A 22,528-nucleotide genomic window follows, 5' to 3' on the forward strand; every position below is an offset into this window, starting at 1 on the left:
TAATGGCTTTCCAAAACATTGTGTCACTGGAAGTAAGGTCCCTTTATACCTTGTCCTTTCATATTCCATGTAAAGACAATTTCTTCAGTAAATGTTTTTAAAGATTTTGGGGGAGGGAAAGAATTAATTCCCCACTCATGACCTTTTCATGTAGAGAGACCTCAGCCAGTATTTTCTCAGATTGGAAGGGCCACCGTGGCACTTTGGGCTGGATAGCTATGTGGCACCACCCAGCATTTTTTTTATAGTGTAGGATTTTTGCCATCCCTGGCCCTTACTCTCATTATTATTATTTTTTTGGCCCTTACTCTTTTTTTTTTTTTTTAAAGATTTTGTTTATTCATGAGAGACACACACACACAGAGGCAGAGATACAGGCAGAGGGAGAAGCAGGCTCCATGCAAGGAGCCTGACATGGGACTTGATCCTGGGCCTCCAGGATCATGCCCTGGGCGGAAGGCAGGTGCTAAACAGCTGACCCACCCAGGGATCCCCCTTGGCTCTTACTCTTAAATGCCAGTGGTGGTCCCTAGTCACTGTGACAACCAAAACACAGCCCTCACACTCCTAAATGCTCTCGGGATATCAGTCCAATCCCTGATTAAGAACCACTGAGCTGGATTAACACTCCTGACCTCTCTCACTAACCTCTACAGTAAATCTTGCTTTTCAGGGGGAGAAGTGGTCTGACCAAATAATGAGGTTAGGAGTCAGCCCTTCCCTCTCTGCTCTTTCACACCTGCTTGCCTACAGAGAGAGCATTTTAGCCCTAGCTGGCTCACCTCAAGATGGGGACTGCAACTCAAGAACACTCTGCACCCTAGTGGGGACAAGGGGCTTCCAGCTTTACCTTAACACCTACAATAATAAATAAATCTTAGGCAAAATGTTAGAAATTAATTTAGTTATTTTAGGGAATATAAACATAACCATAATTTCATTCTTATACTTAAAAGAGGTCTTTCATTATGTTTCTTTCTATCGTAAGATGATGTTACTATTTAAAGAGAAAGAACTTTGACGAACATGTTTTATTTAACAGTTTTATTCTGTCTTAGAATAAAAACCTTGCTTTAATATTGTAAGGTGCACTGCAGGTATGCCATGCTGCCAGTTATTATTGGGACACCAAATGCCTTAGTTAGTGACCCCGAGAGATTGGAAAACACGTGAATTCATACTTTCAGAGCATGTAGTACTGGTATTTACAGCTTTTCTTGAAACTGGCCCAGGACGTCTCAAACAGTCTACATAAGTATTATCAGAGCACTTGCTTTGATGTTCAGAATGCTTCGGAAATGTGTTCAAGATCATGATTTGTGGGTCCTCCAAAAGGTTTTGTTGTTAACATGCAAGCAAACAGTATTAAGCAACATTATCTAAACTATGGCTGCCAAGTACTGGACCTTAAACGAAACCAAATTACAAAACATCTCCTTGTAGAGCTATACAAAAGATATAAAATTAAAATTAAAAATATCAACCATCTTTAAATATTCCAATTCTCCTACAGTGCAGTTTCCCACATCTTTATCACTACTGAATACTTTAAGGAGAAAGTTAACAAAAATCAAAATAGATAAAAATATTTAAATCTTTGGATCCCTTTATTCCATGGCCTTCATAAAAACAAAAGTGGCCAGATTTTTTCCCCCACTATAGCTTAAAATATCAAAAAGATTTACTAGTGATTTATAATTAGCAATGAACTATTATCGAGTCATTTGTGGGCCACAGGCCCAAGGACCAGTGTTAGGATATCTTATAGGCTGCCAAAATAATTTCTAGCACTCTGAATCCTCTTGAAATATAATGGAATGAATCAGGGTTATCAGGATGAAATTCTAGGCATATCAGGAAGAACAGGTTAATCGATGCCCAGTTTTATTGTCTTAAAAAAGGGGAGAGGGTACTTATTTGAAAATACAGCTAAGTACATTCTTATCTATGATTATTTACATTCATATACTGAAAATATTTATTATTTGGACAAATCCTGTGATATGCCATTTGTTATAAAATGAAGTTCTTACAGTGAGTAGGAGGAATTTATCATTTTCAGATAATGGAAGAATGTATCAAATCTTCATTTATGTTCCAAACATTAAAAAAAAAAAAAATCAAAATCAAAAATCTCAAGCCTGGAAAGCTATGAAAAAAGACCCACCACCCATAGCTCTCCTCCTCAGCACATCAACTTCTGCAAGGACACAGTATGTTTGCTGACTTTAAAATGTTTATTCTTTAAAAAATTAGTTGCTTTTTATACAGCTATACAAAGTTCTTAATGTTTCTTTGGCAATGGAATATAATGGAATTTTACAACTATATAAAAAAGTTACCTTTGCCTAAGAAACAGTATTTACTGTGTGTACATAGTTGACTGACAAAATTCTCTACCATCCAGCACCCTAATTAATTGACGAAATAAGCTACCTCAAAAGGGATATTACAGGATTTCCAAAAAGAAAGAAAGAAAGAAAGAAAGAGACACGCACGCACGCACGCATACACACACATACACACAACCTTCTGTGGCTCAAAACACAGTATCACGGCCCTATCTGCAGGCAACTTACAATAATTGCCAAATACAATTTAGTGATAAGAAAAATCCTTTCAGTGATGAAAAAATACTTATAAGTCCCATTGAAGTACTGCTGTAGTTTAACTATACATAAGAAATTACTTAACCTTCTGCTATTCCAAATATATTTAATGCTCATTTTTAAAGATGAGCCTTCCCCCCAAAAGTAACTGCATTGAATCTTTGAAATTAAGCAGAAAAACAAACAAACAAACAAAAACCCAGTGCTGGTGACAAATATACAGCAAATTCACTTCTTCATTCTTCTCAAAGACTGAAACCAATTCTCAGGACCATGAAGAGCTAGAAATTCACCTATTTTCAAAGACTTGTTTGTAGACTATGCAGCAACTTTGTTGTCTTTCTAAAAAGGAAAAAAAAAATTAGCTCATGTTTCAAATTACTGGTTTATTAATAAGTACTTCTAATTTACTTAAGTATTAAGTTTCCCATTACTTTCAAATATACCCTCCTTTCCCTTTCACATATAAATGCATTTCACTAATTTCCAAGAAACATTTTGACTTCCACACCCATAAGTGGCTCATTATTTGTTAACTTCATTTTCCAGTTAGTAGAGGTTACAGCAGTGGTGGTATGGTGTGGTCTGGTTCCAGCCCCATAAGATACAGGCACACCTCACTATCTTTGGTTGCATCTTAATAATTTTTAAGCACAATAACAGAACTTAATTAAACCTTCAACTTAGTACTCAAGTTCATCAAATACAAATGACAACATACTTTGGAAAAAGATTATTAAGATCCTGAAGTCTTTGATGTCTTTACTAAGCAATAAAATACCCAGACAGTAAAATAACATTTTTCTCCAAAGTCTCATGCTGGGAGAAATCAATGATTTAGAGGCTCATTTTTAAAGGATAACTTTTAAATTCAAAATAAGTTCTGAAAATCAGAGTTGACTGGGTAATTTTTAAAAAGCAGACAGGGAGAAAACAAAAATCTCAAGGAGCCTTTAGCTTTCCAATGAGACTAACTCTAATTTAAAGTCCTGTACATTACAACAGAGCCAGGGGCTATTTTCCTCAGGACTAGTTGTTATCGCATACCTGATTTTTCACCCTGTTAGAAATACATTATTTCCTATGTTAAATAAAGACTTAACTTTATCTGGGTATATGGCACCAAACCATTTGTACAATGTGATTAAATTAGAATACAAATGGCATGGTGTAAACTGGTGTAGAAAGAAATAAACTGAAGATAATCCCACCCCATAGTCCCCCACCAAAGCCAACTTTCACATGCCCCAAATTTTTTTTTTACCTTTCAGAAAGTTGTATGATCAATCCAGACCTATTTTAGGGTCCAAAAGCTGTGGTTTTCTGAAAGGTAAAAAAAAGAAAGCAAAAAAAAAAAAAAAAAAAAAAAAAAAAAAAAGGGAGAGAAGGGAGGGGGAGAGGCAAAGAGAGAAGCAGAGGGAAAAAGAGGAGGAAATAAAAGGGGGAAAGGGAGGGAGAGAGAGTACCATGCTGAGTCATTTTGGTTACCTCTTTATCTCTGGACCCTATCTGAAGAAACAGACTCAAATGGAAGGTAATTTGTCTCACTTCCCATGGTAGCTGCCTTAACAGCAGCATATAAAATAGGTGCTGACTATACTTTTATTACACCCAACCTGATCTCCTTGTCCCCCATCTCCACAAAACACCCCAGCACTAAGCTCAGCACAAGTTTATGTTTCTAACATTATTCTTAAGGAAAACTGGGCAATGAGAGTTAAGTTTTTGGCTTTACTAGCTTGTACTCAGATCAAGAGAGTTAACCTCTCTGGGTCCTTGGTTTCCTACCTATCTGTTGGGGGTACAGTGAGAGAGAGCTTATAGTTTGGCTGGTATTTTTAAGAAGTTCTTAAAATCTACAATCCTACTGCCCGTGTTTCCATTAAACAACCAGACTTGCCTATGCTCACCTCAAAATTAATGATTCATGACAACAGAGCACAAACAAGAAAGTCAACTCATTATATGAAGGCTGCTGGAAATGCCATTGACCTCCATTTCTGAGAAGTATTAGATGTAGTTTTAGAAAGGAATTTAATCCTTGAAGGTAAATTTCCTTCATGTAATAGTGATCCCTCACTATTTCTGCTTTTAAAGGTGCCAGGTGTTATGATTTAGATGCTGTAGACTGCAGAAATCGCAAGGGCTCTAGTGGCAGACATAAGGGTCATTTAACATTGGAATGCACAATCAAGGACTAGCCATACCAATGGACCTTCTACCTTACTGAAGGCTGAATTACTGTATTCCTAATTAACATGGTGGGCACTCACGTTAAACCCATTATGGTTCCATGTCCACTGGTGAAAATGAAAGTAAAATACACGTTCACTAATGCCAAGACTCATATCTAGCTGGAAACGCAGAACAAAACACATGAAATAAGGAACACTGAATGTATTAAAAATGTGTGCCAATACCTAGGAGTCAGAAAAGGAAGAAATTAGTGCCAGAAGGAAGAAAAATTCTCAAGGACAGAGCAAACTTTGGACGAGACTGTGAAGGGTGTAGGGTGTAAAAGGGAACCCCTTGACTTTTAGATATGTCTACCTCCCCACTGAACTAAAACACCAAGAAGACTGGGACTGCATCTGTTTTGCTTACCACTACTATCCAGCACAGTGCATGCTGAACATGAAGAACTCAATAGGTTTCAATTAATAAATGCATGTACCATGCACACAGCAGTTACTCAAAGGTTTATTGATGTCTGTTCAGATAATGAAAAATAACAGTCCAATCTGAGAGATGACATGGCAGCTGTTTTTTCAAATTATCTGCAAATTATCCTGAAGAGGAGTATTTATATTCTGTGCACTTATAAGGGTAGAGTTAAACTAAGAGTAAAGATACAGGGGAAAAGTTCTTCACTCGCATTGTGAAATCCTACTAATTAGACCATCCCTGGGGTGGGATGGATGCTCTTAGGAAAAGTAAGCTGCCAGTGCCATTAAGGGATACTTCAGGACTCACGGCTTGGCCAGGAGCTCAGACCTCTCAGATGCTTTACAACTTGAGATTTTAGTGATCTTTAAAATATGTATTTGATAAAAGTATAACTCTTTCCAAAAATGTAAAAACTGAGGGCCTGAAAGGTTTAACGATTCAACTGTTGTCATACTAGCAACAATCACTAGAATTCTCATCAGGATTCAAGTTTAATTTAAATGTACTTTTTCTCAAGCCCAGTGGACTCAATGTGGTCTTCAACAAGGAGTTGTCTGTCATAGGCTCTTCAACAGGTAGCTGACATGCCTCAAGTAAGGTAAAGAGAAGGAACGTCTGCAGACCAGTCAGTGGGTTATTATGGTAGTGGGCAGGGACATTGCACGGGAACAAATGTGATAATGTGGAAAAGGGCTACTGCCAAACTGTTAAGCGAGTGCAGATGCTGGGGTGGTGCCACAGGAGGCAAGAAGATGGTGAAGTCATTTTGAGGAAGGTCAAGTTTAAATTGATCAAAGAACATAAAGCAGATAAAGACAGAGAAAAGCACACAAGGTCCAAGCTGAAAAACTGATTAAAAGCTATGAATCAAAAAAAAAATAAAATAAAATAAAAAAAAAAAAATAAAATAAAATAAAAGCTATGAATCAACAAGCTCAGGGGAGGAGGAAAGAAAAGGAAGGAGAGAGAAGGGGGGAGAAGGAAGAAGGGGAAGAAGAGAGCGCAAATATGAGCATGAACGCTTCTAAGGAGCAAACTGAATGTTCTATTCAGAAGGAATGGGTGAAAAGGTCCTGATATAAGAATAAGCTTGGCATTGAACAAGACCAAGAAGGTGGTCCACATATCTGCAGCAGAGTGAATAAAGAAAAGGGGAGTCCAAATGGTAAAAAGGACAAGAAACAGTACAAGACTTCTGACCTGGAGAAGCAGCTCATGATGTATTTAAACAAGCTCTGCTGAGGAACATGTGTTATAATTATTTTTAAAGATAAAAAAGAGTTTATTTTTAAGTAATCCCTACACCCAATATAGGGCTCAAAGTCACAATCCCAAGATCATGCTCTACCAACTGAGCCAGCCAGGTGCCCTGGAACATGTATTATTTTTAAAAATAAAAACAAAACAAAACAAAAACACTCCAAATAATATTTTTACAAAACTAGGAAGAAAGACTCCAAGGTGGGTGGGTGGTTAGCAGTGTCAAATACTTCAGAGGAGTAAGGACAAATATTTGTGAAAAGGCTACTGAATTCTATAAGCAAAAGGCCACTGGGAAGAGCAGTAGTAGGTATAGTAAATAGTGACAAGCAAATGGCATTCTGTAACTCCTAGGACGTAGTCTCTCGGCTAAAATGACAATTTTGCAAGTTACAAATTTTGCAGCTGCACCAGGCCACCATGGCTGGATAGCTTAATGACTTGACGCTAATTTTCAGTAGTCTTGGCTAGATGATACAGAATCAGAGCTGTCAAAATTAACAGACCAGATCCCAAAGCCACTAAAATTAATCCTTCCAGAGAGATCTCAACAATGGCCAGTTTCAAATAATGGACAGTGAATTTCTGCCAGCAGGTCTTTTTATTTCCAGCTGCCCTTTGCAATTCCTAGTAGATCTCTTTATAAGGGGATTTTGATCCTTTCTGTGATTATATAACCTTCTTCTACTGATCCTAAAAATCAATAAACTAGGAGAGTGAAAGTGACACTGACTTCATTTACAGACTCTCTTCAATAAATTATACATATAAACATACTATACAGAGTTACACAGTTTTCTAGCAGCAGTTCTCAAATGCCAATATATCACAATATTTTCAAGACCAAGGTAATAAGAAAACCATAGATAATGCAGCTGAATTTCCCACAAAACTAAATTAAGAGCAATGATTCAGGAACAAACTTACTAGGCTCAAGACCTCACAGCTTCACTTACGAGCTGACTGTGGACAAGGTATTTAGTATCTCTATTCCTTCATCTGTAAAGTGGTGATAATCTGATCACTTGATAGTGATAAGATAACTCTGATATCTTAGAGTTTATGTGAAATTTAAGTGAGGTAATATTTGAAAAACATTTAGAACAATGCCTACTACATGCAAAATACTGTATCAATGTTGGCTGTTTTGGAGGCTTTCTATTCTGCAGTATGTCTTTTCTAGACTCTTTTGGTGTTGAAGCACACTTTGCAATATGAAATAAAGGTAATGTGATATAGCCTTTTTTGGTAAAATTTCTTCAGTAATCCCCCATGCCTCCAAAAGAGAAAAAAAACAAAACAACAAAACAAAAAACCCAAGTCAATCTCTAATACATTTTTTGGGGGGAAATTTTACTAGTCTGTGACATCTAAAACCATGGCTCTATAATAAAGACTCCTCCCATCCCAATCTCATTTCTATCCCTTACTTCCTCCAGTTGAAAAAAAAAAAAAAAAAAAAAAAGTTAAAAACTTTGGACTCACTAGCCAAGAAGTTACTGTTCCTTAAAATGATATAAACAACCTAATCCCCCACTAAACAGTCAAACTGGAAGTTATACAAATATCCTAAAAATATTCATTCAAAATAAATAAAATTTCATAAAACTACATGCCCATCCCAAAGCATAAAATACTTACCCTGTATTCAAAATCTGCAAACTCCCTGCCCCCACGACCTCCTCTGAATCCACCACGAAATCCTCGAGGGGTAGTGAAAGTACCACCTCTGCCACCACCACGCCCTCGGCCACCACGGAAACCAAGACCTCCTCTGCCTCTGTACCCTCCACGACCACGGTTTGGACGAAGTGGGATTCCAAATGTTTCAGCATTTAATCTTCTTTCTTCAGCCCAGGTTGGTCTCCGTTCTCTGTTAGAAGAACAAATAATCTCTAGTGTATGACATTTTAAGAATGTTTTCCAGCAAAACTTTGTGGCACTAATTCCCAAATTAAGGATAAAGTAATTCCTAAAGATGAAATAAAAATAAGTACCTTATCTAAGAGTCATCACAAACTGTCCATGGCAATACGCTCCCATAATAATTGTTAAACTTCATGTGAAAATACGACCAGTATTAATTTCTTTCAAATATAGCTGATGAAACAAAATTCGTAACAACCCTCAATATAACAGGAATTCAAATATAATAGGATTGGCAATTGACTCTACTTTTCTCTCAGCCCCAATATGAGAGGACAAAGCCAAGAGAGGGAACTCTTGTCTCAGGAAGCTGGGAGCAGGAGAGTAAGTCCCTGAGTCTCTAGTACTCCTGGCTCAATCCATAGGCCTTTGGTCAGATGTAGGTGTTTAAATTGCTACTGGTGCTGTCCTACAGCCAACTGCAGGACTCAGATCAGTATCACCCATTCAAGTTTATGCTGAAGTAGACAACTGCCACCAGGTGGCACCAAACTACCGTTAGGAGAAGAAAAATCTGGAATGGGTAGCAGAAACTCTGAACTGCTAAACTGGATCCTTTAACTTGAAAATTTTCTGGGCCCACCTTTGCTGCCATACAGCCAAGTGTTACTCTATCAGCAAACTTCAAAGTAACATTAGCACTTTTGGCCATGGCTCCATTTCAACTACACTGTAGGGGAGTAAAGTAAAAGGTCTCACATGTTAGAGGAATGTTTTGTTTTAATTGCTAATTTCAAATGTGAATGCATCCTTAAACAAAAGTATATGGTTATTTCTTCTTCACAAAGAGTAGTATCATTGAAAATTTTAGTATGGATTATTCTTTTAGCAAAATAAAATATTAAAAAATTTAGTCATTAGATTATATTTAAGTATTCATTAAACTTTGTGAATTTATAAGAAATTACTTCATAAGAGCAGCTTAAAGACTGTACCTATTATCATCACAAGAAATATTATCAAAGAAGGATTTGGTTTTGTCATAATAGCAATTAGGGCCAAGAGGATCTTCTTCATCTGCATTTCCTTCACTGTTCTGGGTATCAACTCCTGAGTCTCCTTTATCTTCACCATTTACAGGCTTCTCCTGCTTCTCAAGTTTATCTTCTAATGAAAAAGAAGCACATACCAGAAAGTCAAGATTTATATTAAACATCCACAATTCACAAGTCAAATAACATTTTCTGAATAGAAAAGTGAAAACTCACCTTTCAATTTCAGTTTATTATGAAACTCTCTGTCTATTTCTTCCTTGTTAAATTGTGCGTTTGCACTTTCAAAGTCAAAGTCTTTCTCAAATTTCATTGGACCATCTCGTCGAATACCAAATCGTCCCCTGCCACCTCGATGACCCCCACGCCCTCTCCTTGGAGCTGAAGGAGCACCTGGAACTATATCAATAAAGAGAGAATAAGCTGATTTAAGACGGAAGCTATTACTGTGGTCTTTAAAAAAAACGGTCAACAACAAAAATGCTTAAAAGTCTCTATACACATTACTATCTTTGTAGTGTTTATAGAGAAAAGATGAATTGGGGACACCTGGGTGGCTTAGCGGGGTGAACATCTGCCTTTGGCTCAGGACGTGATCCCAGAGTCCCGGGATCAAGTTCCACATCGGGCTCCCTGCATGGAGCCTGTTTCTTCCTCTGCCTGTGTCTCTGCCTCTCTCATTCTGTGTCTCTCATGAACGAATAAATAAAATCTTAAAAAAAAAAAAAAAAAAAAAAAAAGATGAATTGGGGTACCTGGGTGGCTCAATTGGTTAAGTGTCCTACTCTTGTTTTTGGCTCAGGTCATGATCTTGTGGGTTATGAGATCAAGCCCCACATCAGGCTCCATGCTCTACAGGGAGTCTGCTTTAAGATCTTCTTCCTCTGCCCCCCCCCCCATTCTTTCTCTCTCTAAAAATAAACAAATCTCTAAAAATTATTAAAAATAAAAAGAAATGAAATTTCACTAATACTTAATACATAATGGACTGAGAAGAGTGCGCATGAAATTTATATTTATGGGGTCCACACTCATACATGTTATTCAGAGTGCACAACCAAAACCAAACAATTTCGGAGACTTCTGTAGTAAATTATTGTCATACTACTTGAGGGAGGGGCTCTGCTCTGCTTATAATTCTAATTCCTACAAAGTGTCAAACACATAGTGGGTTGTCAAAATTTAGGAAATCTTCTTTGAAAGGCTCACAGGAACTAAGATTTATAATAAGAAAATAAACAAATACTACTAATAAGCACACATTATCACAGATAACACAAAACCACTGCCAGGTCTCAACTACTCCAACCACTTCCTCTTTCACCTTTCTTGTCACCCTCTAAATGGCTTCATATTATTCAAGTTTTCCTGTATCTATCCTTTCTCCACTATGCTAACAGAATTTATGAAGTACGATAATGGAATACCAAGATAGCATATATTACAGTGAAAGCTTGAGAACCTAAATACCCAACACAAGAGGAAGAGTTAAGAAAAAAATAAAAGAGGAATATGGAACAGTAGTTAATGTGAGTTAACAGAAACAGAGCACAAAGGAATATGAATTCAATGATTATAATTATGTGAAAATAGTGACAAAGATCAGAAAGTGACTACACAGCAACAGACAGGTTGTGTTCAGTGTTCACTGAAGTTTGGCAAAATGCCCACATTTGAGAAAACAAACTACAAAAAACCACAGCAGCATATCCAGACACTTAAATCTAGATAAGCAGGATGTTTAAAATATTCAAGTTCACTATTAAAAACATGTTGGCCACAAGCTAAGGAAGTAAATATAGCATAATCTGTTTTTTAAAAAAAGTTCAAGTACAGTCTATGTTTGTAAAATCCTAAGAAAAAAGGTCGGAAAGAATAGTCTCTGTTCTGTTAATGAACTTTAGGAGATGAATTTTGAAGGGCACTTAAAGGTACTTTTATTTATTATTTTGTATGATTTTTTTTAATTTTTTAAATTTTTATTTATTTATGATAGTCACACACAGAGAGAGAGAGAGAGAGAGAGAGAGAGAGGCAGAGACATAGGCAGAGGGAGAAGGAGGCTCAATGCACCGGGAGCCCGACGTGGGATTAGATCCCCGGTCTCCAGATCGCGCCCTGGGCCAAAGGCAGGCCCTATACCGCTGCGCCACCCAGGGATCCCCATTTTATATGATTTTTAAATGATGGTAGTATGGCAATTATCTTATTTTGAGAAGTTCTTTCTTTCCCAAAACAAAAAAAAGTGAAATATAGTAAATCAAACCAAACCCTTTGTATTCCATGGCACACAGCACATACAAAAACACATAAAGCAACATGCAGGAAAAATTCAGTATACATTTTTCTGAAATTAAAGATCACTTTCTAATTATTATCTAAATAAGGTGATTATGCTTTACCTTTATTTTTTACTTGGACATCTAAAATTATAATTTATCCTGATTTATTTGAAAGTATTAATAAAATAAATGAATCAGGGGATAAATGTTATTACAAAACAAAGTGTACAATCTTATTAACTCAATAATCATAAAAGGCAGTTAAAAGTTCTTGAACAACTATTTTAAAAAAACCAAAAAACTCAGGGCTTAAATCATTATAATGGGAAAACCTTCAAGGTACTGATAATTCCCCTCCTAAAAGTATAGAAAACAATGAAAACAATTTTATAATGCTAACTTGAAACTGACATAAAAACAAAAAAAAAATACAAATGACAGTACTAAAGAGGAAACCACATGACAATGTAACTCTAAGTGCATAAATCTTGCTGGCAGATAAATTCAATATACTGAAAGACAATTGTCTACCATCAAGTACAGTTTATTCCAGCAATGTAATGGTGATTAAAAAAAACAACACCCTTTAAGACATTTAGACACAAAAAATTTGAAAAAATAGAATATAGTGGTCCTATATGCCCATAATCTAGCTTCCCCTCAAACGGTAATATCTTACTTAACAACATCACCAGAACCAGGAAATTGACATTGGCACACCATAATTACACTATAAACCTAATTCTGATTTCAACAGGTTTGCAGATACTCATTTTCTGGTGTCTCTTTATATATAGTTATATAACATTTTGCTACATGTATACATCTATATAATGACTATCATAACCAAGATAAAGAAATGTTCTGTTACCACAATGAAAGTCCCTAGTGTTACTCCTTTATAGTCACTAACACCAGGCTTTCACTTATTTTTTTTTAAAAGATTTATTTATTTGAGAGAGGGAGAGAGAGAGAATCTTAAGCAGACTCCCTGCTGAGCATGAAGCCTGTCATGGGGCTCCATCTCACAACACATGAGATCATGACCTGAGCCAAAATCAAGAGTTGGTCGGTTGCTCAACCCACTGAGGCACTCAGGCACTCTATAGGCTTTAATTTTTTAATAGTAATTATGCATCAAATGTTCCTTCTAATTGGGAAGTGCAGGATATGGCTTTCAGATTCAAATAACTTACCTATTTGTCTCTTGCTATCATTTCTGAGTTGCTCATTTTCTGGTCTTGAAACTTTGTGTACTTCAGCTATGAAAGATATACAAAGTCACAGATGAGCTCAGGACACAAAATCAAAAACTTCTGTGAAGTTCAAAATGGGAAGAACAAAGAAACCCAAAACAAAAACAAAAAATCTATACCCCCACCACCATCACACTTTGACTCAAGTGTGAAAGACTGAACATTCTATCAAGTTCAGGTTAAACCTTCTAGGATCATTCATATACAATACATCTTTTTAATGAAAAATAAGGTGAATGGAAAATGTTGATCAGTCAATTAATGAATAATAAACAGCTAAAGTTCTACCTCGCCTGTGCTCTTGATTCTCTATTGCTTTTTGGCTGGTAGATGGTAAAGGCCTGGTTGATACAGGGCTCCTTCTCCCAACAGGTGCTGGAGCAGGTAAGTGGGCCGAGGCGGTCTGTACTGCTTGTTCCATGGTTGGGCTTTTTCTCAAAGGGTCTAACTGAGGGCTTGAACGACCTAAAACGTAACCAAAAGATAAGAAACTACCCTATCCTCTGGGGATTTCAAAATAATCTAGACCCTCAAAAAAATGCCTACAGTTTTATTTCTACTAATTTATATCTTTAGCACAAATCTGAATTTATCTATTTATTAAATCAGAGTTTAAAACTGGTTATCTTTAGTGGGCTAGGTCACTAGGCTAGTAAAGAAACATTTAAAAAAAAAAAACAACACCAAAATCCCCAACAACCAACCAATTAACCAATGGAACTTTATTTGTATTTCTACCTGGTGGAATAAGATTTTAGTAAGTTTTTCAAAAACTGCTGCCTGGGCAATACTTCTCAGGAATATTATCAAAGATCATGATGTATGCAGGTAGGATGCAGGCTTTCCCCAATAATGACAAACACAAGATTATATTGATGCTTTGGCCATTATTTCCAGAGGCTGTAACCTGAAATTTTTAGTACTTTCCGAAGAAATGTCTAAAGTGGTACTTTTATATCTGTAGGTATTATCTCCATTACATTATAAAGCAAGTAAAGAACTAGAAAGTTAGACAGGTGAAGTCCTTCAATACCTTAGGGGCTTGGGCAATTATACAACAATACTCAAAGGCCAGCAACAAATACACCCTTCAGATTATTACACAGTAACTATATTCATTTCTGGCCATTTGGAAGATCTTTTGGAAGCCTTTGCTTAATATGAGTTGTGTACTTACAAACTCCCATTTTTCCTTTTATGAGGTCAGAGTGTGGTCAAAGTATGAACAGAAGAATGTAACATCAGATGCTCCCATCATGTTTTGTCTCTATAATGTTTGCTGCAAATCTCTGCTGAAGGTGCTTTCATATCCCATGATATTGCACCATAATATGTTCTGCTTAAGAAAATTCTGCTCATTTCATGTAAAAAAAAACCTCCAAGTATGCTGTAAATGTTACTACCCAACTGTGCATATGTGCACAGGCTCCAACCACTGGTGAATTGGTGAGTGTGGACAATGCATTGGTTTCCATGTACCAGATGCTTTAGGGACTGTTTATGGTTCCCAAGTTTATGGTTCTTGAAAGCTTGTAAATTACAAATGTGTATCACTATTTCCAGCCATTAATGCCAAAGCTTACTCTACCATTAACAGAAACAATGCAATATTCCATTGATCATAATGGGAATCATGGTGGTTTGTGGAAGTTCTAGCCTATGAGAAAATATTTTGTGATTACTTATCACCTTATACAGGGATTTACTTATAAACAGGTGCTAAGCTTTTTGAAAAGCCTATTATTCAATTTTACAGTATTGATTACTGTAATATAAATAATATTTAAATGATATACTTTTTTAAAAAAGGTTTTATTTCTGAGAAAGAGTTAGCGAGAGAGCGCAAGCGAGCAGGAACGCACACCTGCACGAGCTGGGAGGTAGAGGCAGAGGGAGAGGAGAAGCAGACTCCCCAGTGAGCAGGGAGCTGATGTGGGGATTGATCCCAGGACCCTGGGATCATGAGCTAAGCTGAAAGTAGATGTTTAACCAACTGAACCACCTACGCGCCCCTAAATGACCTTATACATTTCTAAAACTTGTCTCATTTAGGCTTTTGAGAAAAGATCCTGTGACCCACAAGTGTTGCAGAACCACAAGTGATGGGCTGATCACTGCAAGCAAGGACTCGTCTGCTGTGCACTTTCAAAACCTCTATGACTAAAGTGTTCTAAGTCATACTGGTAGCTGCGTTATACACAGGGAAATGCAGGTAACGCAGGACATACTGTTAGGAATAAACCCAGAAGCTGGTTTCAGCATAATAAAAACACAGCCCCTTGACTTATCTGCATATTCCTACCAGTTCAAAGAAAATTCTAGTATTTTAATTCTGTAAAGTTCAGAAGTTTTCATTTATAAAACTTAAATGTAGAGTCCCAGGCTTTTTTGTTCACTGCTTTATATAAATATACTTCTCTCTTATAATATGTACTCGAAAAATTTTACACTTGATCTTAGCCAAAAGGCCAAGAAGCGATTGTACTTGAAAAAATTTTAAATCTATTTAAAATATATTTTAGCCCTAAGTATGAGGGAAAGAATCTAGATCTACTTTTCCCAATTTCAGTATATGTGCTGCCGAAGCGAGCACAGATCTACTTTTTTAAAAAAAGATTTTTATTGATTGTTTGATTGATTGAGAGAGAGAGAGAGAGAGAGAGAGAGAAGCAGAGACACAGGTAGAGGGAGAAGCAGACTCCATGCAAGGGAGCCCAACACAGGACTCTATCCCAGGTCTCCAGGATCAGGCCCTGGGCTGCAGGCAGCGCTAAACCGCTGCACCACCAGGACTGCCCAGATCTACTTTTCCCAAATGATTAGGGAGTTGTCATTCCCAACATCACTTACTGGGCAGCCAGCCTTCCTCTACTAATTTAAAAATATCTTTATCATGTATTAATCACTTATTTATATTTGGAACTATTTCTGACTTTATTTATTAGAGCTAGACAGAGGGAGCACAAACAGGAGGAGAGGAAGAAGCAGACTCGACACTGAGCAGGGAGCCTGTTGCAGGGCTCCATCCCAGGACCCTGGGATCATGAGCTGAGCCAAAGGCAGACACTTAACCATCGGAGCCACCCACGTGCTGCAATTAGACACATTTTTTTTTTTGACAAATTTTTAAAATAAAAGTAATGACACAGGGCTTACCTACTTGATAATAAAATACATTTAAAATAAAGCAGTGCAGGAATTAAATTTAAAAATCTTAAAAAAAAGGTCTGTCTATACGTCCATGTTTTTTTTTAGGTCTGTGTATCTTTTATTAAGTTCTCCTACAATTCCATTTAGATTTATTAAAAGTATTGTAAATTTTTTTTAAAGATTTATTTATTTATTCATGAGAGAGAGAGAGGCGCACAGGGACACAGGAGGAGGGAGAAACAGGCTCCAGGCCAGGAGCCCGATGTGGGACTCGATTCCGGGACTCCAGGATCATGCCCTGGGCCAAAGGCAGGCGCTAAAAAGCTGAGCCACCCAGGGATCCCAAAAGTATTGTAAATTTAATTAATATGAGACACAACGTCTTCCCAATAGTACATCTCTGTATCTAGGAATAAGATCTGTTTCTCTGATTACATGTGACTTCTTTTATGTCCCTCTACTACATTTTGTATTTTCTACAGAGGTCTGCTGAATTTCTTACGTATTTCACATATAATTTCTATTTCTTTATTGTGAACATCTTTTATCTCCATTATATGATCAGTGGGTTAGGTTTTAGGACAACTACTGTTTTTATTTTTTTAAGATTTTATTTATTTATTCATGAGAGACACACACACACACACAGAGAGGCAGAGACACAGGCAGAGGGAGAAGCAGGCTCCATGCAGGGAGCCCAAGGTGGGACTTGATCCTGGGTCTCCAGGATCACACCCCAGGCTGCAGGTGGCGCCAAACCGCTGCACCACCGGGGCTGCCCTATTTACTATATTTCTAATTCATCTACAACAAATTTTTAGAATGTTAAAAAATTAAGTTATATGAAATCAATATGAATGACAGTAAAATATCTAAAGTGAAACGCATAGGATTATGTTTAGCATTAGCTTGATTTTACCCTCAAGAGCTTTAAACAATATTGTCCTGTAATTATAGCATCCTTCTGAAATGATTTTATATTGTTTTATTTAAAAGTGAACATCCATATAAGGCAATGAGCCAATAACAACCACTTCAGGTGCAGGTAAAAACAGATGCAGAATCTTGGGATCACCAAAGACTACAAAACTGGCTGGTAGAAAAATAGTTAAAAAAAAAAAAAAAATTAAACAGGGACACCTGGGTGGCTCAGCAGTTGAGCATCTGCCTTTGGCTCAGGTCATGATCCTGGGGTCCTGGGATTGAGTCCCACATCAGGCTCCCCGCAGGGAGCCCTGCTTCTCCCTCTGCCTAGGTCTCTGCCTGTCTCTCTCTATATCTCATGAATAAATAAATCTTAAAAAGTAAACAGGATCCTTCAAGAGGCTAATTATAAAGCACATTGCCAAACTCCAAGAATTCTGATATAGCAGTTGTCAGGATCTACTTTTTTTTTTTCAGTTTGGTCGGGTTTTTAAAAAGATTTTATTTATTTATTTGAGAGAGAGTGTGTGACAATGAACAGGGGGAGAGAGAGACCAGATTTCCCACTGAGCAGCTGCCAGATGTGGGGCTCAATCCCAGGACTCTGGGATCATGACCTGAGCTGAAGGCAGAAGCTTAACCAACTGAGCCACACAGGTGCCCCAGGATCTCCATTTTTAAGAAGCACCCCAGATGATGATTTGGTTGTGGGTAGCCCACACTAAGAACCACTGCTCTAGATTCTGTGAGCATGCTAGGAAAGACCCAACAGCATAAAACAGTTTGGTTTTTTTAAGCTGCCATTCAAGTTATCAAGAATAGTTCATCTTGAGTGGTGATGCTGGTACTAATTAGATATATGTAAGTATTATATACAAGTCATATAATTGCATTGCAAAAAAGTGCCAAATTTAGAGAATGTTCACTGGTTCCCAGTTTTATGATCTCAGAATTGTAAAGAGTCTTAAATAATGCATGTCATTCAATAATATTCTCATTGCAACAGCAATTAAGAGAAAAATCTTAAAAGGACCAAATAGAAAGTATACATGTGATTTGCAAGCTATAAAAGGTCTTACATTCAGAGAAAGACAAAGACCACTAAAGATGTTATGAATGGAAACATACAAAGGAAAAAAAGCTTACCTTGAGATAACTGTGTTTTTAGTGATCTTGTATCCTGTGTAAAGGCAGAACCAACTGCACTACTTTGGGATAGGGTACCACTGTTTGATGTTTCTGTTCCAAAGGATGTCAAAGAGCTTCCAGCTTTAAGAGATTTTTTTTTAATGACAAAAAAACATGTATTTTTTTAATTTAAACTTTTCAATTACATAAAGTAATATACCATTTTAATGATGATAAAAACTGCTGCCATCCCTCCCCTGCAACATGCATGCAAATGAATAATCCTGGAAATTAATGAAAGCGCATAAAAAATAATTTGACAAATCTTTTAAACTTTATGAAAAAAGCAAACCAATATATATTCCAGCATTCTTGGATGTAAATTTTTATATAGCAATACTGTCCTTATGGAGCTAAGACAGCAAAGACCCATGTCGGATAGAGAAGTAGCAGAAATGGTAGTCTACACCAGTATTGTAATTATTTTAATACTGAGTATCTGCACAAACAGCCAAATTGGCAGACATGTCTATGAAGAGCTTGTCCAGCATTTCCAAGGCAAGCCAATGGACTCCAGCTCATTTCAATGCTTCCCTCCAGGATGGTACCATGGGGCTGCATTCTGCCTAAAGCAACCACAAAAAGTTCTGGTAATATGAATAACAAATTCCTACAAAGGGCCCAAATTCTTCGCTACATGAGGTTATGTCAATCTCCTCTAAATTTCTACAGTACTTACAGATCATTCATTCACTTTTCATATGCTATGTTCTCTTCTATTTAATCTATGTAGGTTTTCTCCAGAAGGAACTATTTCAGTTTCTCTTCTTCCCCTACCTCTAAATCCAACCTGAAGATGGTAGTCAGAACAATCTCTTGGTGAAATACGGATATGTGATAACCACATTACAGTGCTTAGGATCCTGTGATGGCTTTCCACTGCCCTCAACATAAAAGTTCAGACTACTTACCTCAATTTATAAGGCCCTACCCTTATTTGCTTACCTCTTCTCTCACCACTTTTCTTATTTTCACTGGTCTACTCCATAGCAGTTTACTCATCTGCACTTAAATATTTGAAGACCATGATCATGCCTCTCACCACCTTCTCATTTCCAAGCTAAGCAACTCCAGTTCCTTCAACCATTACTCACCTTCCCACAGTCTTTAACACCACCCCCTCCAACTTAATAAATCTTAGTTCTTCATATCCCTTTTAAAACAGGGCATCAGAACCTAGCATAGAATCTCAGACAATGAGAATCAATGGGACTCCCTTGAAGGTGTAATCTAGTTAGGCTAGAGACCTCGCCAGCTCAGGAGAGGCCCAACATACCTCCCACATTGCCAGAAATGTGGGGACTAATGCTCTCAATCCATCCCATTATCACTAGTTTTTCTGGGCAATGACCAAGACATAAGCCACTCTGATGATATACAGTCTTATCTCCATGCTGCTTTGTTGCTCCACCTCCTCTAACCTCCCACTGCTTGCTCTCTGATTAGCAAACTCTATTTTTATTTCCTCCATCTCTTTTCTGAGTTCCTTACTCTAATTCGCCTGATTTATCTCAAATTATTTTTTTTTTAGGATTTACTTATTTGAGAGAAAAAAAGAACGGGGGGGGGGGGCAAAAGGAGAGGGAGAATTTTAAGCAGATTCCACACTGAGCACGGAGCCTGATGTGAGGCTCAATCTCACAACCCTGAGATCACAACTTGAGCCAAGAGTGGGATGATTAACTGACTGCACCACCTAGGCGCCCCTCAAATTGTTTTTTACATATGGTGTAAGGTAGGGGCCAAGGTTAATTTTTTCTAAGTAGATATTGGAACATTATTGGTTAAGGATATTTTCCCCTCTCCATTGAACTGCACTGGCCATCTCTGTTTTAAATCAGTATTTAAATCTATTTCCGTATGCTCTAGTCTTTACTTCCGGTCTATTTGTCTATCCTTATATCAATAATTCACTGTTCTGATTTCTCTAACTTTACAGTAAATCTTGAAACCACAAATAAACCTCAAACTTTCTTCTTCTCTTCAGTAGGTTCCATGCCGAGCATGGAACCCAACACAGGGCTTGAACTAATGACCCTGAAATGAAGGCCTGAGCTGAGATCTAAGAATTGGACGCTTAAACTCTCAAAGCCACCCAGGTGCCTCAACTTTCTTCTTCTTCAAGACTATTTTGGCTATTCTAGGTTTTATATTTCCAAATAAATAGTAGAATCAGCATGTTGATCTTTTCTTTTCTCTTTTCTTTCTCTCTCTCTCTTTCTTTCTTTCTTTTTCTTTCTCTTTCTTTCTTTCCTTCCTCCCTCCCTCCCTAAACCCCTTCTTTCTTTCTGAGAGACAAAATAAGGGAGAGGAAGAGCAGGGGTGGGGAGGCAGAGGGAGAGAATCCCAAGCAGGCTCCATTTCCAGCTATGAGTCCAGCATGAGGCATAACCTCATGACCTTGAGATCATGACCCGAGCCAAAATCAAAAGTCAGATGCCCAACTGACTGAGCTACCCAAGTGCCCGTCAATTTCTATTTTAAAATGTCTACTGGGATTCTGATTGGGATTATGTTCACTCTGTAAATCAATTTGGGAAAAATATTACCTTAAAAGTAATAATACTGAATCTTACAACCAATGAGCCTGGATCAACTCTCCATTTATTTAGAACTTTAATTTCTCTCAGCAATATTTTGTGGTTTTCCTTATAGAGAGCAGTTTTGTCAACTTTAGCACTATTATCATTTTGTGAGGAGTTGACCTCTGTATTTTATGATGTTAGGTAGTATCCCTGGCCTCTACCCTCTACATACTAGTAGTATCCTTCAGTTGTGATAACCAAAAATGTCTCCACATGTTACCAAATGTCTCCTGCAGGAGAAACAATCCTTCTTTATCTCTGGTAGTACCCCTGATAAAGCTTTAAGTTTCTTTGTCTGATGTTAATTTGTCTAATATAGTTTCATTAGTGTTTGTATGGTACAACATGCTGTTTCTTATTCTTTTCCCTTCTGTCTTTCAGTGTATTTCTTATAAAAAAATATATAGTTGGGTCTTGTAATTTTTTTTAGTTCAGTTTGATGATATGCCTTTTACCTGGAATGTTTAATTCCCTTACACTTTACCAAAGTGGATCTTTAACACTCCTCAGTCTGTCAGCCCCAATGTATTAAATGTTTATAAGTTTTATGCTCTATGCTAAGTATAAAGTTCATAAGCATGTCTTCTAAATGTTCATCAAACTCAGAGGTTAAAAATTAATCTGTATGAAACACTGGAGACCTAAGAGAATCATTGTCTAATATGGTTTGACTATTTAACCCGTTAAAATGTACCCATTTGTCTGTCTATTCAGTCATTAGTCCTCTGTCTTATCCACAAAGTGTATTATGAGACTTAGCATGGTATGGCTGTTTTGCTGTTTCCTTTTGCTGTTTATCCCTTCCTAATGATCCTGTGGGATCATTAATTTTTCCTAAGGATTCATAAATTAAAGTCAATAAAGACCAAATATTTGCACTTAAGAATCATTTTAGCATCAGCTTAAAACAAAACAAAACAAAACAAGTGTTTTGTCTGGTGTATCACTCCTTTCAATGTGTAAAAGTATCTGATTCCTCACTATCTTGAAAAATATTATACATAGACTCAAACTTTTGGGCTTTTTCCAAACTGATACTGAGAAACAGTGTCTCAGTACAAATTTAATTTATGTATCTTATTATTAAAGAAATTTAATCATTTTTCCATGTTTAGGGGACATTTGTATTCCTTTCTTTCTGAAAAAGGCAAAGTTAATTATTAGTTCCTAACACCTGCCTCTCTTTCTGCTGGGCTGTAGGTTCTTATTTCTGGAAGCCCTATAGATAGTAATCCTTCATGATATAAGCTGCAAAAAAAAACCCCTATAAAAAGACTATAATATATAAACACTAAAATGGAGAAAATTTTTCCCTAAAATAGTGTTTCCCTGATTTAAACTTCCTTTTTAAGTCAGAATATTGTACTATATTCTTACAATAAAGTAAGCTAGAGAAAAGAAAATGTTACTAAGGAAATCATATGGGGACACCTGGGTGGTTGAGTTAGTTAAGTATCCAACTATTGGTTTTAGCCCAGGTTATGATCTCAGGGTCGTGAGACTGAGGCCAGTTTCTGCTCAAGATTCTCTCTTCCCCTCCGCCTCTCCACCTGCTCATGCATGTACTCTTTTTGCTCAAATAAATATCTTAAAAAAAAAAAATCATAAGGTAGCAAAAATATATTTACTAATGTCTTTATTGGAAAAAACCCACACATAAATGAATCTGCACAGTTCAAACCCATTTGT

At 37.0% G+C, this 22,528-nt stretch overlaps 1 protein-coding gene across 5 annotated transcripts in view; it reads right to left on the minus strand.

Annotated features, from left to right (window-relative positions):
- Positions 1–1,029: 1,029 nt before the first annotated feature.
- The window catches only part of LSM14A (LSM14A mRNA processing body assembly factor), a 55,134-nt gene continuing 33,635 nt past the window's right edge, over positions 1,030–22,528 (minus strand). For 2 of the 5 annotated variants that reach the window (XM_041742935.1, XM_041742933.1), the window contains exons 4-11: positions 18,213–18,335; positions 13,281–13,457; positions 12,933–12,998; positions 9,671–9,853; positions 9,398–9,569; positions 8,178–8,409; positions 3,874–3,932; positions 1,030–2,951 (exon numbers count right to left, since the gene is read on the minus strand). In XM_041742935.1, coding sequence (XP_041598869.1) covers positions 3,909–3,932; positions 8,178–8,409; positions 9,398–9,569; positions 9,671–9,853; positions 12,933–12,998; positions 13,281–13,457; positions 18,213–18,335 — 977 coding nt within the window. In that variant the 3' untranslated portion in view covers positions 1,030–2,951; positions 3,874–3,908. The remainder of the gene's footprint in view (positions 2,952–3,873; positions 3,933–8,177; positions 8,410–9,397; positions 9,570–9,670; positions 9,854–12,932; positions 12,999–13,280; positions 13,458–18,212; positions 18,336–22,528) is intronic. The other 3 variants (XM_041742936.1, XM_041742934.1, XM_041742937.1) reach the window with 3 other exon arrangements.

The sequence above is a fragment of the Vulpes lagopus genome, chromosome 2 (assembly GCF_018345385.1).
Source record: "Vulpes lagopus strain Blue_001 chromosome 2, ASM1834538v1, whole genome shotgun sequence".
Taxonomy (NCBI): domain Eukaryota; kingdom Metazoa; phylum Chordata; class Mammalia; order Carnivora; family Canidae; genus Vulpes; species Vulpes lagopus.